This window comes from Antechinus flavipes, chromosome 5, assembly GCF_016432865.1.
Source record: "Antechinus flavipes isolate AdamAnt ecotype Samford, QLD, Australia chromosome 5, AdamAnt_v2, whole genome shotgun sequence".
Lineage (NCBI taxonomy): Eukaryota > Metazoa > Chordata > Mammalia > Dasyuromorphia > Dasyuridae > Antechinus > Antechinus flavipes.
Genome location: NC_067402.1, coordinates 257,585,842 through 257,604,791, shown reverse-complemented (window position 1 = coordinate 257,604,791; position 18,950 = coordinate 257,585,842). Strand labels below are relative to the sequence as shown.

General features: G+C 33.0%; 1 protein-coding gene and 1 pseudogene across 1 annotated transcript; one reads left to right on the top strand and one right to left on the bottom strand.

Moving 5' to 3' along the window:
- Window positions 1-1,739: 1,739 nt before the first annotated feature.
- On the bottom strand, window positions 1,740-3,930 carry LOC127538739 (ubiquitin-conjugating enzyme E2 D1-like; annotated as a pseudogene).
- LOC127564498 (centrosomal protein of 290 kDa-like) lies at window positions 2,758-13,781 on the top strand. Its single transcript, XM_052001065.1, has 12 exons — window positions 2,758-2,924; window positions 3,997-4,121; window positions 4,481-4,558; window positions 5,766-5,835; window positions 6,134-6,180; window positions 7,078-7,221; window positions 8,754-8,807; window positions 9,457-9,606; window positions 10,137-10,307; window positions 10,734-10,823; window positions 12,365-12,487; window positions 13,388-13,781. The coding sequence occupies exons 2-12, from the start codon at window positions 4,026-4,028 to the stop codon at window positions 13,520-13,522; spliced, it is 1,158 nt and encodes a 385-aa protein (XP_051857025.1). The 5' UTR covers window positions 2,758-2,924; window positions 3,997-4,025; the 3' UTR covers window positions 13,523-13,781.
- The last annotated feature ends 5,169 nt before the right edge of the window (window positions 13,782-18,950 follow it).

Below are 18,950 nucleotides of genomic sequence, written 5' to 3'. Positions count from 1 at the left end.
AGTAGAGACTCTGAAAAAGAAAACAGATTTTGACCACAAAGGTACAGAAAATAAAATTTAGCAGAAAAGGTAAGAATTAAAAATATATATATATATATATATTTATATTTATAGAAGCCAAAGTAACCGACTTTAAAGGCAGCACATACATGCAGAGATAACAAGAATTATAGGTCTTCTTCAAATACTAAAAAAAAAAAAAAAAAAAATCAAACACTGAATACCATATTGCAATAATATATGAAAACCCCCCAGAACTCCTGAGAAGACCCAAGAGGGAGGCGGGGCGCAGGTGTGGCGGCCCAGGCCAAGAGAAGACAGGAGCCTCCGCCCCCGGGGCGGGAGCCCTGCGGACTTTCCCGTCGCCACCTCCAGACACTGGTCAGTGCAGTGAGCCGGGGAGCCCTTCTCTCCCTCCCTTTCGCCGCTAGGCGCCCCTGCCCCGATCTTGCAGCCCGTACGCCCGTCGGCAGATGCCGCTTCTCTAGTCCCGCATTAGGAGTGGTCTAGAGGGAGTGGGAGGTGCGGGCATCCCGAATCTCTCCGGGCCTCGGCTTCTCTCTCTGTAAAGCCACGGTGGCATCTCGGAAGAGTTCTTGCTCTCTAAATCCGCGATCTCTTTCTGAGAAGACCAGAGTGATGCTTATAAGCATCCCCTCCCCCAGGACCTGACTATTCACCTGCCTCCCCTCTGCCCCGCGGCTTCCTCCAAGGTCTCTATCAGAATCTTATGCCCAGGGATTGGGGGAGATGGCTTTGCTCCGCGATCAGTTACAAAGGTCTTTCTTGTAGCTGGTCTGTAACGTTGTTGCTTTCTACTGGTGTCCCATCCCCTGCTCAGACTGGGATCTCCTTGGGACTGTGGGTTGAATTGCTTTCCTTTGTTTGTCCCAGATTTAGCTCTTTAGAATCTAAAAGATGCCTAATGAATGCTTCACGATTTAATTCATTAAGGAAGATTTTTTTTTTTTTTTTAAGTAGAAAAGGTATTTTAGTTATATGGAAAAAGCTACAGTAAGAGTGGTAAAAGGTTCGTGAGAATATTGCCTGTAGGTATCAAAAAAATTAAATGTGAATAGCAACAAATAAAAAGTTACACATCTTCCTACTTAGTGCAATTATTTCCCATTCCAAGAAAATTAAATGTCTCCATAACCGGCATACTGAGATTTATAGTGTAAAAAAGTTCATTTAGGTTTTAAGAATTTGCAATTAACATATGGAATATCCTAATCAATAGAATGAGGCAAAGCGTTCATTGGTTTCATCACTAGCAGTTGTATTTTGTCAACACTGTACACAGGAAGACGTCTAATAAGTTGACCTACATGGTAAATAAAATATATTTAATCTATAAAGTAAAAAAAAAAATACAAAGTACATAGTGAGCAAAGGATGAAATCTGAATACAGATTTATAAAACCGATGACATCTTAGACAGTGTCTCATGTAAAAACATCTAATATCAGCAAAAATTAAGTTACTTTACATCTGCATTGTGAATTTTGTAAGCTGAAGATGCAGGTGTCTGAGTCTCTTTAAAAAATAATAATAAATGTCTTTTGCAAAGCATACAAAAGGATAAATACTTTTGTGTGGAACAAAGACCACCGAATTAAATAAATCAAGGGTATTCCTTAAGGTAGAAGTAGAAAGGAATTTTATTATCTCTCAAGAAAAGGCATTTCCACCATCACCACCACCACAACAAGCAGTCAGACAAGGAGAGGCAAGGTACAGAAAGCAAACATTATAAACATGTCTTGAGTAACACTCCCCATAAGTTGGACTTCTGATTAGTCAGCACAAATGACCTCACATTCTAAATTATAAATGAAGAAAAACTTTTAACCCAACCACATCTTTAGGTTTACTAAATTATATGGGAATTTTAATGCCAAGATGGCCATAACTTAGTTTCACAAAGAAAAGGGCTGTATGATCATTTATAAACCACTGGATTTCTAAAGAAACTTGGGCCTGGAGCACAGCCGAGTTTCACTCAATTTAAATAGCATTCACAATTCACTTCATTCACTCTCATCACAGTCAAGGTTATTTTTGGAAGTTTATTTTGTCTTGCTCCAAAAACACATTTCAAATAGGTAAAAATCAAAGGGTTGCAAGGTAGCAAATGGAGTTCGATTTATTTCTAATATTGAAAAAAAAAAAAAAAAACTTAGAATTTACAGTACTCTGGAATAATACCAAAAAAGGTTGCAATTTACATTGCATATTTCTGAGTCCATTCTGGCATGTCTGATATATTTTTCCCTTGTCTGAGTTATATGTGCAATATTTGGTACTAAGGCATCATCCGGATTTGGATCACAAAATAGTGAACATATAGACAACAAAAGAGTTGGTCAGAGTTGGTGACCACTGTGACCTCAATATGTCAAAACAAATACTTCCATTGCTATTTATGTTTGGGTGGTAGATTTTTGCTGTAAAAGCGATCGTTGGTGCATTAAAAGGATATTCTGTTGGGAAAAGTACAGTGAAAAGGAAAGTGCCACCTTGATATGTGCTGTCGGGAGGTCCCATAATAGTTGCTTGCCAATAGAACAGATCAACTCCTACAAGTCCTGCTAAGCAATGGAGAGGAGGCTCACGTGAAGATCGCAAGATTCGTATTGGATCCGCTACAGTGCCTTTGGGCTCCTCCAGCCTCAGGTGGCCACTGGGCTGCAAGTGCCTAGCATTAAGTGTGAGGCGCGCGCGCAGACTCCTCTTCCCCTCCCCCTTTCTCCCCTCTCCTCCTAGATAAGTGGCGGTTCTTTCCTTCTCTTCCCGACAGATGCGGATTCCCCTCCTCCCCTCCACAACGGCTCCCGATAAGGAATCTTTTTAACCGTCTTTTCTTATCAGGGGTCATCCTACCTCAAGATGTAACTGGCCCTTGGAACAATATTTGGAGAAAGGTGAAAATGCAAAAAGTATTGTAGTTAGGAAGAATCCTGTAAGTTGTTGCCCCGAGCTTCAGTTTTTCCATCTGTAAAATCGGTGTACTAAAGTTCCTACCTGACAGGGTTGTTGTGAAGAACAAAATAAAATAAAATAACTTGCCATTATAAACATATGAATATATATATATATATTATTGTGATTATCTTTTTAGTGGGTTGTTGTTTATTCAGTGTCTTCTTGTTTGGGGTTTTTTTGCCCTAATACTAAAGTGGTTTGTCATTTTCTTTTCCAGATAATTTTTACAGATGTAGAAACTGAGGCAAATGGGATTAAGTGAATTGTTCAGGGTCACATAGCTAGTAGGTGTCTGAGGCCAGATTTTAACTTCCTGACTCCAGGCTTGACACACTATCCATCTAAATTGTTGGCATCCTAAAACCCTCATTTGTACAAATTGTACAGCCCTCTATTACATTTGTGATAGAGGAAAGGACAATAGGAAATAGTATCTAGCCCTATTTCCACTTGATTGTGATTAAACCAGGTCTCTATGTTATAAAAGCTTTTTGGTTTATGTGTTTAGAGTTTGAGTATTTGTGGTGGCGGTGTCTATTAAAAACATATTTATGAATAATATTTGGGACATGGTAAGCAACAGTATGGTCTCTGATGATGATTCCTGTTCCAGTGTTTATATTGGTCTCCAGGAATTTGGAGGTCCATAGGGACATTTGTTGTCTGTTAATCCATGAAAGATGGTGGATTTCTAATCTAATTCTAGTTAACTGGTCATGTGTTGTTAGGTATTCCATGAATGCTGAATTTTTACAGCAAATAGTGTGTTTCACTGCACCATTTTCTTCAAAATTTGCCTTGATCACTAAATCTGGCCTTATTATTATTATTGTTATTGTTGCTGCTCCAGTTCTCACTGTTTTGTGTGTGGATATGAGTATATGTGTGTGTTTGTGTGAAGGTTCCCAGCATAACACGGAACTTTACCTCTTCAGGGATGACCATTAGGAAAACAAATTTTATATCTATTGTTATATTTACTGTGAATATGCTGGTGTGTATATATTGTAGATCCCTACACAACAGTGAAAGAAGTCAAGATGCCTTTGGATTGGAAAACATTATGGACAGTTAACCCAGATGACTTGCCTCACCAAGAAGAATTAGCAGATGATTTACTGATTTCTCTTTCTAAGGTATTTTTAAAAATGTATTAAAATATTCATGGTTAAAGTAAAATACACAAAGTCATGGACTTCTGAATTGTTAGAATTGGAGGGATCCTTTTACTATTATTTTTGATTGAACTAAGTTTTATGCAGAAAATAATTCCCAGTAACTAATAATATCTTCTTTCCTCATTGAAGAAGTGAGGGAGTACTAGAACCACAATACTATATAATCAATCAAAAACCATTATTCTATTGTGTACTTTTGTTTATTTGTTTTTCTTTGTCTCAAGAAAAGGTTCAGTGAAGAGAGGATAGAATAAAATTTTCAAAGACTTTTTTAAAAAAAGGAATAATGAAAAATGGTTGCTACTTTGTTTACATAGGTTGAAGTAAAAGACTTAAAAGATGAAAATCAAGAAAATGTGATCCATCTTTTCCAAATTACTCAGTCTTTAATGAAGGTTTGTATCAAGCAGAATAATCCATATTACCTCACATCAATAAAACTCAACTCCCTTAACATTAATTAAACATCTACTTTTACAAGGCAATAGGAGTAAAAAAAAAAAAAAAAAAAGGTGGGGGAAGGGGAAATGGACTGTCACATATATGGATATTACTGAAAGACCAGAATTTGATAGGGATAAAAAGATTTGAGGTGGGAGAAATCCACTTACAATTGAAGGGTGCCAGGAAACTTTGTTTAGGAATAATATTTGAAAATGGGTTTTGCAGAATAGAAGAGAAAGATTTCACTTACAAGAAATACATTTGGAGAGAATCAATTCTTGGCCTAGGGAAAAGTTTCTTAAACTGTGGGGTTTGATTCCATATGGGAGCCATGAAATTATGGTTTATTTTTAGTGTTTGATTTATATACTTATTTTATATACTTATATATTTGGGGTCATCTAAAAATTTCTTAGGCAGAAAGAGGTTGTGAGTGAAAAAAGTTTTAAGAACTCTTAGTCCAGAAGACGATATGATAGAGGCCAGGAGATGGGAGAAAGTGAGATAGAGACAGTAGTACATAATCTAGTGTAACTGGAACATAGAGGACATTAGGGAAATGAAATAAGAAAAGAACACATACAATTAGGTTGGAGTTTGATTATGGTGGATCTTGAATGCTTTATATGGGAGACAAGAAGGAGCCATAGAAAGTTTTTTAAGTAAGAAGTGATAATAAAAGAAGTATATTAGGAAGCTTACTTGAGTCATATGAAATCCAAGAGGGAAGATAATGGAGGCAATAAGACTCATAAAAAACTATCACTGTGGACAAGGAAAGGTTATGAAGATCTGAACTAGGACTTTTCAATAGCAGTAGTAGTGGAAAAAGGAGTGGAGATTGTGGAGATAGAATTAGCAGGATTTGGCATGATCCCTGTATTTAGATCAGGATGAGAGGATTCTGACAGGAGTCAGATCGTCCTCTTCAGAGGGTCTTGCAGTTGTCTAGCTGGAAACTTTGAGGCTTTGTAGAAGATGTTGCAGTCTGAACAGAAAAGGTGGCATGGTGGATTTCAGCAATATCACAAAGGAATTATCTCTGCAGCTTGGTGGTTATCATTTATGGTGGAGATAGAGTAAAATGTAAAAGGAGATCCCAACCAGTCCCCCTAAAATGGGTAACAAATCAGGTTACATCGCTTATGTTATGTTTAGATGAAAACCCAAGAAGTGGAAATAGCTTCAGAAGAAGTAGAAAAAGCTGGAGAAGAACAGCTCAAATTTGGTGAGTACCTAGCAAAAAAAAAGTTTAAAATGAATAATTGACATTTTGAATCATGAGGGAGGAATTGATTTCCTGACTCCAAGAATTCACTTAATTGGGGTCAGAAAATGTGCATATGCAATTTGACAGAGCACCGTGGTTGAGTACCTACTGTTACTAGCTGATACTAGCAACTTTTCTGATTCTCTTAATCTAATTTTTAAAAATGTATTTTTCTAGTGACAGAGAAATAGACTTTAACATGTATTTCTTAGTAAATTCAATGAAGTTAAATGTTTGTTCTGTTTTCTTTCAACAGAAAATCAGTTAAAAATTAAAGTTATGAAACTGGAAAATGAGCTTGAGGTATGTCTACCATACAATTATGTCAGTCCCATCTTTATCACTAATGTGAAATCTATTATTCTTGATTGGGAAATTTCATAAATCTCATTGTTTTTATGTTTGGCAAAATCAGTTTCTTTTGAGGGAGAAACTGTCATTGTCAATCAAAATTGTTTTGCCACTTAATGTCACATGTGTAAGATTGAGCTCAAATTGAGTCTAGATCACTGAGAATTATTCTTTGAAGTCTATAATTGGGTTTGACCAATCTAGTGATTTTTTTCCCTGTTTACTGAGAGATATATACTGTAAAGCATACAAACTTGTCATTATTACTTCTTTTCTTCACAAAACTAATTTGGATTGTTTCCTGGAATAGTTTGAAAAATAGTAGCTTTTAAGCAAAGACTTTATTTAAAATCATTAAAAAGTTTGCTAATTCCAATAGACTTGTGATGGAAAGTGCCATCCACATCCAGAGGGAGAACCATGGAGACTGAATGTGGATCAAAACATAGTATTTTTACTTTTTGTTGTTCTGGGGGTTTACATGATAATATGGATAAATATCAGAATAATTGCGCATATTTAACCTGTATGGGATTACTTGCTATCTTGGAAAGGAGGTGGAGAGAAAATTTTGAAACACGAGGTTTTGCAAAGATGAATGTCAAAAATTATTTTTGTATGTATTTGGAAAAATAAAATGCTATGTAAAAAAAGAAAATTATAAAAAAGAAGTCTGTTAAATTTGAGAGACTATAGTCACTAAAATAGGTTAAATTTTTAATTACTTTTTCTTAATTTCATATCATTACAGATTTTGAAATTTTTTTGACTAATCAAATAAAATCTGATTTGTCATTATATCTGGCCAGAAATTATATGCAGACAAACATATTTTTATTTTGTTTTAAGATGGCACAACATTCTGTGGATGATCAGGATACGCAGTTTTTAAGAGATGAAATTCTTCAGCTAGAAAAACAATTGGAGCAGAAGGACAGAGAATTAGAGAATTTGGAAAAAGAGATGGAAAAAGAGAAAAAAGTCAATGAACAAGTAAGGAGCCTTCCATTCACATTCTTTATATTTCTCTGAAATCTGTCTTTCCTTGGCATTTAAGAAGGATATTGTGATGGTGTTTCCCTTGAGAGTTAGGAACATGTGGGAAGAAGACTGATCTTGAAGTTAGAAGATCTGAATTTAAATCCTACCACTGGCAGTAGCTCTGTAACTCTGGGCTGTCACTTAAAACCTCTGAAACTTGATTTTCTTATCTTTTAAAATGGAGCTAATAAATGTATAAAATTGATGTTTTAAAAGTAAGTATATTGGGAATTATGTAAAAATATGTAAAGGACAGTGGGTGGTCTTGGTGTTGGGAAGACCTGAGTTCTGATTCTGTTTCTGATTCTGCAAGACACTTGAGCTCATTGCTTTGGTTTCTTCATTGGTAAGATGGGAAGCGTCATGTTCCCCCTGGGATTTTGTAAAGATAAGAGATATTTGTAAAGCACTTCACTTATTATTTAAGTGACTAAAGGGTATATGGCTTTACTGACAACCATTAGGGATCCAATTCACTATGTATGGTGAAGAAGGACTCACTTATAGTATTGTATTTGTTTAAGGTTTGTCGAGTTCTGTGCTTCCCTCTTATATTGTGATTGAACTAGGTCCCAGACCCAGTCTGTGTTTCACCATTCTTTGGGAGAGTTAAAATCACATGATTAATTACAAAAATACTCCCCTTCCTCCACCTCATGCCCATATCTTGGTTATGTCTTCATTTCATTTAAGGTGACTATGTCTGGTAGCACTACCAATGTAGCTTCTCCTGCAGTTATTGTAAATCTTGGTATTGCCTAAAGAAAGCAGAGTGGATGACAGTGTTAGGGGAGCATCTTTGACATATACACCACTAACCATAATGACTCATGACTGTGGATCTTTCCAGAGGCACTCTTAGTAATTTCATGGATTCCAATTGGGCTAGCAGCACATTGGCATGAGCACTTGGGATCTTGTGTCTGGTCAGGGAGAAGGAAAAAAAGAAGTGTTGAATAGGAATATTTTCTTTTTCTCTAGAGCCTATAGGGGAGGCTTCTAGAGAATGAGAAAATAAGATTCATTGTTATTATCATAGCAATTTGCTTCTTATACAGCAAGTGAAACCATGTCACTGAAAACATATATCCTTTTAAGTAATGGTATTTCCTTAGTTAATGTTTATTCAGAGTAAAAAGTGTTTGAGGTTTAGCAGATAGCAGTAGTTTTTGAGCTAAAAACTAATATCAGTTATTCATTTTAATTTCCCTAGCAATACATATATATGTGTATATATATTTCCCTCTATCTTTATAGTTCTTGTATTTGCTTACTTCATCCAATTCCTAAATGGTTTCTAAAAGGTTTTGTTAAATATCCATATTTCAGATAGAATTGAAGTCATGATGTAATAATTTACTGTTTTTTAAAGGACGATTTTATTTCAGTTTCATAAGGCTACTATTTTAGTTTTCATAATGAAATTGCTTCTAGCTTTTAATTTTTGTTTGTTTTATAAATACCTTTCTTTTTTATCTTTCTAGTTGGTTCTTCTTAATGAAGAGGCAGAAAATGCAAATAGCAAATTAAGGAGAAAGGTTGGTAAAATAAATAAATAAATGGGACATTATATATGTAGTTGGTGATGAACTGAGATTGTTTTCAAAATATGTATTCTAAGTTCCCGTTCTTTTCAAATTTAATATTTTTTTAATTCGAACATTTCTCAAAGACTTAGAAATAAGATGAGAAATGGAGGTATTAAGTAATTCTGTCAACTCTCAGTAGTAAATGATTGATTATTATATGGTAATTTCTATTATGACAATCTAAACATATGACCAAACTTATGTTGTTATTAATTTATTTTATCCACTCAGTTAAAAGTTACAGTTGCTTAAAATGTCCCAAATTTTTAAAATATTTTAATCATTTTTATTATTTCTTTAATTTGTGGATAGTCACCTTTTACTTGCTTTCTTTAATAAATAATAATATTGCATTCTTTAGTTAGAGTAGCACATTTAATGTTATTTTTTTTCTTTCTCTTTAAATATTGATTCCTTTTATTTCCATTAACTTTTTGCTATCCTTTTTTGGAGAATAAACATCTCAAAAAAAGGTGAGAATTTAAGAATTTAGAAAATATGGGCATTTACAGAAAAGCAATGGGGCCATTATTTAGGTAATTTTTATTGTAAGTAATTTTAATAAGTGGGGGGTGGGGGCTCTTTGGTTTTTATACAGAATGAACAGCTTTGTCAAGACATCACTGACTATCAGAAACAAATAGATTCACAAAAGGAAACACTTATGTCCAGAAGAGAAGATAGTGATTATCAATTACAGTTATCTAAAAAAAAATTCGAACTTATGCAGTATCTGGATGAAATTCAGGTAAAAAAAAAAGTGCTCTTTGGTTTTATTTAAGAATAAATTTCAAGGTATGGTCCTGATTTTTTAAAATGAATTTGATCTGGACTTTATATTCTTGAGCTTTCAGTGATTTGAAACCTTCACATAAGAATTGTTTATATTTTATTTTTTCTTGCACATAGTGGTATGGAAGAACCTATCAGATTAGCATTAATACATGAATTAATATTTTTAAAATGTTTACTTTAAAAACAGGAAATAAGTCAGTCCATAAATATATACATATTTAATCTCCTTTGCCTATCTTGTTTAGGTTTATTTTAGGTCCTCTACTGGGAAACATCTAGTTGGGCTCCCTATTCAATTTAAAAATTTTTCTTTCATTTAAATGTTCATCAACATTCAAACTATACACATGGGTATATAATTGTCTTTTCTCAAGTGTTTATTCAGAAGGTCCAAAGTTTATTAATACAAATCAATTATAAAATTTAAAATTAATTAACACAAAATGGCATCATTACTCTTTCTGTGATTTTTATTTTTAAAAGAATTTAACAGAAGCAAATAAAAAAATTGAAATTCAAAATCAAGAAATGGAAAAGGACTTGGAAGAATCAGTGCAGGAAATGGAGAAGATGACTGATAAATATAATAGAATGAAAATTAATGTTCAACAGTCTGATACTCTAAAGGATCAATTAATAAAAGAAAGACTTCAGGTAAGAATTATGTTTAATATATGTTGTTTTTCCACATAATGGTATGGAGGAACTGTGTGATTTTGGCATTTAATAAGTTGATTTTTGAAGCTTGCTACATGATATCATTAATTTCCCTTAGTTATGGACAGAAATAGATCACCAAAGCACCATCAGAAAACAATCTTTGGTCAAATTATTTAGAGTAAATTGAATTAATTTTAAAATATATATTGCATGTTCTTGTAATCAGTGATAAGTATATGTAAATATGTAGGTGTTTTAAAGGTATTATGAAAAGGATTGGAGTTCAGACCTTTGATTTTTTTTTTTTTTTTTTTTTTTTTTTTTGGTATAGGAAAAGTCCTAGATGAGAATTCTCTCTCATAAATGCAAATTTATTTGTACATTAAACATTTCCAAATTTGTCAAATTGATAATTTTCAGGTACAGGAACTTACAGAACTTCTAAAAGCAAAAAATGAAGAAGATGATCTCATTGTGGCTGCTGTAAATGCAAAGGTTGAAGAATGGAAGGTAGTTCTTCAAAATAATTGTGTAGTTTTCTTATGTCTAAGTTTAGGCAATGTATCTCAAATTTTCCAATTTTTTTTTGCTGAGGTAATTGGGGTTAAGTGACTTGCCCAGAGTCACATGTCTGAGGCCAAATTTTCTAATTTTTATAAAAATTCTTATGCCACTTACTTGATTGCATAAAAAATATGTGAATGTATCTACATGCATTTGTGCATGTATATGATAGTGTGTGTGTATGTGTGTGTGTGTGTGTATTAGTGTGTGTGTGTGTGTGTATTTATGGCTTTTATCCTTGATGGAAACTCTCTTATAATGCTTCTTTATGGCATGATCTTGATTCTGGTGCCTACATGGCAATGGATCTCTAAAGGTTCTGACCTCCTAGAACTTGTTCAGGTTTAGTAGACAATCTTCTGTTGGAGGTTCCAGAATCAAGGAATGTAGCATCTTCATTTGGGCATGGGGACAGACCTCTCAAGTCATCTCACCCTCGTTTTACAGATAAACAAGCTGAGAATTAGATTATACAGGTGATATAACCTGTAAGTAAGTAGCAAAATTGAGATGTAACCAAGTACTTCTGGCTCAAAGGTAGGGCTCTTTTCACTAGACTAGGAAGGAATCATGAGGAATTTTTTCTTTGAGAAGAGTTAGGAGATGATAAGCTCTGAACATTACAAAAATAATGAGCACCAAAAAAAACCCTGAAATTAAATTTTCTATCTTAACAGATAGAAAACAACTGAACACAAATATTTGTCATATTAGAATCAGCTATTTATGTGTAGTTCATCATAGACTAGTTAAACCAGGAGTTAAAATCAATACTAGATTATAAGAAAGGATAAATTGGAGAGGTTATTTTGTGTAATTATGATTTGTTTAATTGGCAGCTGTGTGGCACAGTGGATAGAGTGCTAGCCTAGGTTTACAATTTCTCCTGTTTCTGAGTTCAAATCTAATTTCAGACATTTTGGGCAAGTCACTTTAACCCTGTTTACCTCAGTTTCCTTGTCTGTAAAATGAGAAAAAAATGGCCAGCCACTCCAGTATTTTTGCCAAGAATATCCCAATGGAGTCACAATGGGACAGATACACGAAAAACAACTGAAGAACAAATATGGAAATAAGTTTAGGAGTAGGTAGGTGGCAAAGTGGATAGAGCACTGGGCCTGAAGTTAGGAAGACTCATATTCCAGAGTTCTAATCTGTCCTCAGATGTTTATTAACTGACAAGTCATTTATTCCCTTTCCCTTGGTTCCTCATTCTTAAAAAGATCTGAAAAATTAAATGGCAAACTATTCCAGTATCTTTACCAAAAAAACTCCAAATAGGGTTATGAAGATTTAGATACCATTTAAATAAGTGAAGAATAATAAACTAATGAACTGCAAGCCAGTGTGAATTAGATTTTTTTAAAGGGAATTAACAATTATTATGTTTTAGAGGTATAAAATTGCTGCATGATAGAGAATAAAAAAAATAAAAAAACAAGGATGTGTTATTCCAGACTTGAACAAATTCTACATTCTTTTTGCAGAGTATTTTGGCTTCTAAAGATGATAAAATAATCGAATATCAACAAATATTGTGCAATTTGAGAGAAAAATTTAGGAATACCCAACTTGATGGTGACAACAATAATGTTATTGCTCTACAACAGGTAATCTCCAAAGTTCCATTTCCCTCTGATATTTTCAGAAATTTGATGATTTTGCCATATTTTGATTTATTTTAATGGTTTCTCTTTTAACCATAATAAAAGTGTAATATTTATGCATGGTTTGGTGAAATTGCCAACTTGCAAATTAGTAAAAAAAAAAAAAAAAAAAAAACCTTTTATAATAAGATATTTTAATCTCACGTAACCATAGCTTTATGTTGTTAACATTTTAACTGTGGCTGATCATATCTTTTCATGAGAGACTAAGAGTTTGCACTCTAACCAATTGACAAAAAGAAGTTCCAAATAGAATTTAATTGTTAGTTAAATTTTCGCCATTTCTGTCATCTAGATATTGTATATAAATGAAAGCAAAAGACCATTAGGGCATAAAAGGATAATAAAGTATTACTACTCGAAAGAAATACTACTTTTTAATAAGAGAGGGGAAATAGCGGAAAATGAATTATTCAGAAAGCATAACAAAGAATTACAGAAAGTTAAATAAATATTTTATGATTAAATCAGTTATCACAGCGTGATAAATTCACTTCATTTTTATTGACATAAAATAAATGAAAAATCAGTGAGAAAAAAATTAACTTTGATTTTGTTTTGAATAGATGAAAAAAGAGTTGAGGAATTTAAAAGAAGCCAGGAAAAAAGTTTAAGACACTGTATTAAAGGTATTTTCAATCAGTTAGGTCATTAATTACTAAATGATGTTTCTTACATTATGCCAGGTAATGTTGGGTATACAAAGTAAAATAAGACTTCATTGCTGACTCCCAAGGTGCTTGCAATTTATGCAGGAAGCTGATTTATTCTTGTGTTAGTAATGAGAGAGCAAAGCCATATGCAGATATTACAGAATTATTGATTTTAAAATATTTCTTTCAGGGCATACAAGAAAGAGATGGTCAAATTAAGATACTTATTGAACAAGTAAAACAGTACACAAGAGAAATGGAAACAAATACACTGATTATTGAAGACCTGAGAAAGCACAAAAGAGCTAGCCAATCATCACTGTAATTCTTGATGAACTGTGTTACATCCATATGGAAGTACATACTAAACTTCAACAAACTTATGATCTAGGCCTTCTTTATTTGAAAAACATTTGAATTCTTTCTTCCTCTCATAAATAACTTATTGCATAAATGTCATTAGTTAAACATATGTGTAGTTAATAGTTTAACATACCGTTTTGTCAATCTATTCCTTCTCTTTTGGATATTGTCTGTCATCCTTTGGACCAGATCAACAGCAATAAACAAAACTGTTGACATAATCTACTGTTTGAATTTTAAAACTTTTTTTTTTAACTGTTGAATAGAAATTTTTTTTTTTAATTTTGGAAAACTTCCTTGTTTTCAAGGGTAATTTGATTTGTCATTTTGAATAAGCCTTTACTGCACTATACATATATAGGTTCTTAGAACATCTCATTCAGTCAATAGGTATTATTAAGTGCTTACCATGTATCAGTGAGGGGCAGCAAATTGGTGCAGCATGTAGAGCACTGAGGTGGAATCAGGAAAACTCTTCATGTGTTCAAATCTGATGTCAGAAATTTACTAGGTGGGAGACTTTGGGCAAGTCACTTAACCCTTTTTGCCTCAATCTCTCATCTGCAAAATGAATTGAAGAAGGAAATGGCAAACTACTCCAACATCTTTGTCAAGAAAATTGTGAAATGAAGTCACAAAAAGTTGGATATGACTGAAACATCTCAACAACAAATGTGCCAGGGATTGTGTTAAGGATATAAAGAAGAGGCAAAACTATTCCCTCTCCTCAAGAAGCTTACATTCTAATATGAGAGAAATCCACAGAAGACATAACTAATACCACTCATATAGCATGCTTCCAACATATATTTCCAACTAAGACTAAATCGTTGATGGCAATGACTGTGTTTTATGTATGTTTTTTTAATTACTAGCCTCTTGCACATAGTAAACATACAGTTAAATATTTGTGTATTATCTTATAAAACTTGCAAGAGAAAAGTTATTTGTCAGTTTGGGGAAATGCAAGCATGTGGTATTTTTGTTGAGTTATTGTATTCAGCGTTTAACAGGAGCTTGATTAATACATTATTTAAAGGGAAGAATAATCAAACTTTAATTTGTTTGTTTGTTGTTTGTTGTAATTTGTTAATTTTTACTCACTAGGTTCTTCAACTGCATCTCAATTGAATCATTTTTTAGAAATGCAAACAAAGCTTCAAAATGAAGAACAGAAAAATAAAGTTGCTAAGAGGACAGCAGAGCTGGCCAAAGCTGATGCCATAAAGAACAGAGAGCTTGTTGAGACTCTGGAGCATCTAAAAGAATATGAAGCAGTATGGACTTTATGTTACAGAAGAAAGAGTTTAGACATAATCTTTTTAGTTGACTTTTTATCATCTTTTTACTGTGTTTATTCACATGATGTTTGTTAGAACCTTACAATGTAATATTTTTAAGATTTTTTTTTCCCTGAGGTAATTGGGGTTAAGTGACTTATCCAGTATCACACAACTAGGAAATGTTAAGTGTCTGAGGTCATATTTGAACCCAGGTATTCCTGACTTCAGGTCTGGTGCAAGATACTTTTTAAATTGCTTTTTTTCTTTGATATTGTGATTATATTCTTCTGAAAAAAACTTCCTGAGACATCATCTTTGCCTGGCCCAATGGGTAGAGCTACAATTTGGGGAAATAGCTGTTTCTGTGTGTAGTTTTAATTTCTAGCTTTCAACCATATTTTATCTAAAAATCAGCATATGTAAAACAATATTTACTTAAAGTCCTTGCAAATTTTACCAACATGCATTTTCACTATAACTGGTATTATGCCTAAAGTTATGTTTAAAATGGTTTCAGTAAAAATTGTTTATTTAGCACAGGACTTCTTAAACTTTTTCCACTCTTAATACCTTTACTTGAGAAAATTTTATGTGACCTTGGGTATATATAGCACATATAGAATAGGCAAACAAATCAAACACTTACACATAATGAATCATAATTTCACAACCTCTACATTCAGATATGAGACCGTATTTGGGGTTACAACTCAAGAGTTTAAGAAACTGGGATGTATGTATGAAAACAGCCTTTGTTTTTGCTTTTTCTATTTTGGAGTTTAAGTATCATTTTGGTATTTCAACAGTGGCTATAACAATGGGTTCCCCTGAAATAGTTTCTGGCCCATTTCTTTCTTTTTGTTTCTAATAAGTTTTTCATCAGTATTACCTCAGTTTTGCTTCTAGAATTCTCTTCTTATCACAGCCAAGACTTTTAAACTTCTTTCTTCTTTACCATCATTAGGAAATACATGAAAAGCGCAATATATAATCAGGGAATTAATGCTATAAACTGCTACTGTATTTTTGTAGATATTTTATATAAAAAACAATGAATTATGTATTTTTAAATTAGATCAAAAACTCCCATTTTAAAATTAATTGCTTTCTTCTTTTCATTCTAACACAATGATGTGTTCTAAAAGAGGCTGTGGCTGAAATAAAGACTTGTAAATCTCAAGTTAAAATAAAGGACTGAGAAATTGAATCATTAACCAGAGAAATGAAGATCTTTGGGAACGTTTAGGTAAAAATGTCTAAGACTTTCTGTGAAGTGTAACTTTTTATTAAACATTTTATAAAGTAAAATATTTTCATTATAAAGCATTTAGTACAGTATTACATAAATATAGTAGAAATGTTAAAACATTTCTACGTGATTAACTAGAAATTAGAAGTAAATTCATTTATTCTCTAACTTACTATCAGAGACCTTGGCACCCCTCCATGGTTAAAATGATTGGCAAAATGTTATTGACTCACAGAGGTTTATAACTTTAACAATTTTTCTTTAAAGCTTTTTCAAAGAACTCTTCTATTTACATGTTTGGTTCATTACAAGCAATACAAATTTTTTTGGTTTATGTAATCTTAAATAAATGATACAATTTTATCATATTTATCTAGCATCAATGAGGAATTAGGTATTATATCTAAGTATTTTTCTAGGGAATTAGGAAGAAAATACTGTGTTGTAAAAGTTCTTTACGAGATGTTGGAAGGAACTTAATAGATAATCTTATATAACCCCTATCTGAATTGGAGATTCTTAGTATGCATGTCAACTTGATGACACAGTACAAAGCTTATTGGATTTGGTGTGAAGAACTTATTTCAGATCTTACCTTAGATATTTACTAGCTATAGACGCTGGACAAGTCACTTAAACTGTTTAAGCCTAAGTTTTTTCTTCTGTAAAATGGGGATAATAATAGTCCCTTTCTTTAAGAGTTGATGTAAGGATAAAATGGGGGGGGTGGAGGAGGGGAATAAAGTGCTTTGTAAACCTTAAAGCACTGTGGTAAAAGCTAATTTTAGTCATACATCCTGGACAAATGGCCATCCATTTTCTGCTCACAGACAACCATAGCCCAATCTACTTTTATGGACCATTCCACTTGCTAAGATTTTTTTATCTCTAAAATCTGTGTCTCTCATCTCGTGTCCATTGTTCTATCTTCTAAGACCTCAAAGCAATTCTAATCTTATATCTATTAACACAAAAATATGAAAATGGCTATAATTTACTAAGGTCCCTGAACTATTTTCTTCTTGCTAGCACCTTCAATTTCTTTAATCAGTCCTTTAAAAATAGCTAATAAATATTTTTTGAATTGATTGGGTTTGATCATCCTGGACATTCTAGTGACCTTCCTGTAAGTGCAGTACAGCTTTTTAAGCTTCCTAAATGTACCTGGTCTTGAATAAAGTAATTGCGAAATGGTCCAGCTTGGCTAAAATACAGTAGAATTACTGTCACCAACCTTGATCTGGATATTTTGCTTCTGTTAAAACATCCTAAGTTTATATTATTTTTTTAAATTATGCTAAGTTTTTAAACTTTTATTTTATTTTAAAAATATAAAATGTCCAACCGTGTTTCCTTCCCATCTCAAATCTATAAAGTTCATTTTCTGGACATAGATTATAGGACTTTATATTTAGTCCTATTCCATATAATATTTTAAGAATTTGTTGACATCTTTTTAAATATTTTTGGTATTGTGTTAGCAATCCCTATTAGTTTTCTGTTATTTGCAGATTTCATAAATATATTATTTCAGTTTTTATTCAAATCATTGATACGATTGTTGAAAAGAACCAGACTACAAGTCATTATTAATCAGAGAAATGCAAATTAAGACAACTCTGAGATACCACTACACACCTGTCAGATTGGCTAGAATGACAGGGAAAGATTATATGGAATGCTGGAGGGGATGTGGTAAAACTGGGACACTGGTACATTGTTGGTGGAATTGTGAATACATCCAGCCATCCTGTAGAGTGATTTGGAACTATGCTTAAAAAGTTATCAAACTGTGCATACCTTTTGATCCAGCAATGTTACTAGTGGGCTTATATCCCAAAGAAATCTTAAAGAAGGGAAAGGGACCTGTATGTGCAAGAATGTTTGTGGCAGCCCTCTTTGTAGGGGCCAGAAACTGAAAACTGAGTGGATGCCCATCAAATTGGAGAATGGCTAAATAAACTGTGGTATATGAATATTATGGAATATTATTGTTCTGTAAGAAATGAGCAGCAGGATGATTTCAGAAAGGCCTGGAGAGACTTACATGAACTGATGCTGAGTGAAATGAGCAGGACCAGGAGATCATTATACACTTCAACAACAATACTATATGATGATCAATTCTGATGGACGTGGTTCTCTTCAACAATGATGAACCAAATCAGTTCCAATAGAGCAGTAATGAACTGAACCAGCTATACTGCAAAAGAATTCTGGGAAATGAATGTGAACCATTACATAGAATTCCCAATCCCTCTATTTTTGTCCACCTGCATTTTTGATTTCCTTCACAGGTTAATTGTACACTATTTCAAAGTCTGATTCTTTTTGTACAGCAAAATAACTGTATGTACATGTATACATATATTGTATTTAACTTATACTTTAATATATATAACATGTATTGGTCAACCTGCCATCTGGGGGAGGGATAGGGGAAAGGAGGGGAAAAATTGGAACAAAAGGTTTTGCTATTGACAATAGCTGAAAAAATATCCATATATCTTGTAAATAAAAAGCTATAATAATAAAAAAAAAAGTTAAAAGAAAAAAGAAAAGAACCAGACTAAAGACAATCCCTGCAATACTTCAATAAGAATAAACCCAATGTACTAAGTATTATTATTTAGGTCTGCCTATTCAAAGAGCTCTGAATCTGATTATAATGTAAACATTTTGGCTTAACTCAAGTATCCTCTTTGAGTCCCATAATTAGAAAGAATGTCTTTATCTTTTGCTTTTTATATCTCTCTTGCTTTCCTCCCTCCCCCCACATCATTCCTTTTATTATAATCGCTTAATGTAATTTAAAAAACCCTGGATGTACAGTCTGAGAGTCCTGGTTCTGGGGCTTT

What these genes read in the sequence shown, in the direction of transcription:
- LOC127564498 (XM_052001065.1), top strand. Translation starts at nt 4,026, where the DNA reads ATGCCTTTGGATTGGAAAACATTATGGACAGTTAACCCAGATGACTTG. An exon ending in AACTGGAAAATGAGCTTGAG is followed by an intron (nt 6,181 to 7,077) that starts GTATGTCTACCA and finishes TTTTGTTTTAAG; the next exon opens with ATGGCACAACATTCTGTGGA. An exon ending in AGTATCTGGATGAAATTCAG is followed by an intron (nt 9,607 to 10,136) that starts GTAAAAAAAAAA and finishes TATTTTTAAAAG; the next exon opens with AATTTAACAGAAGCAAATAA.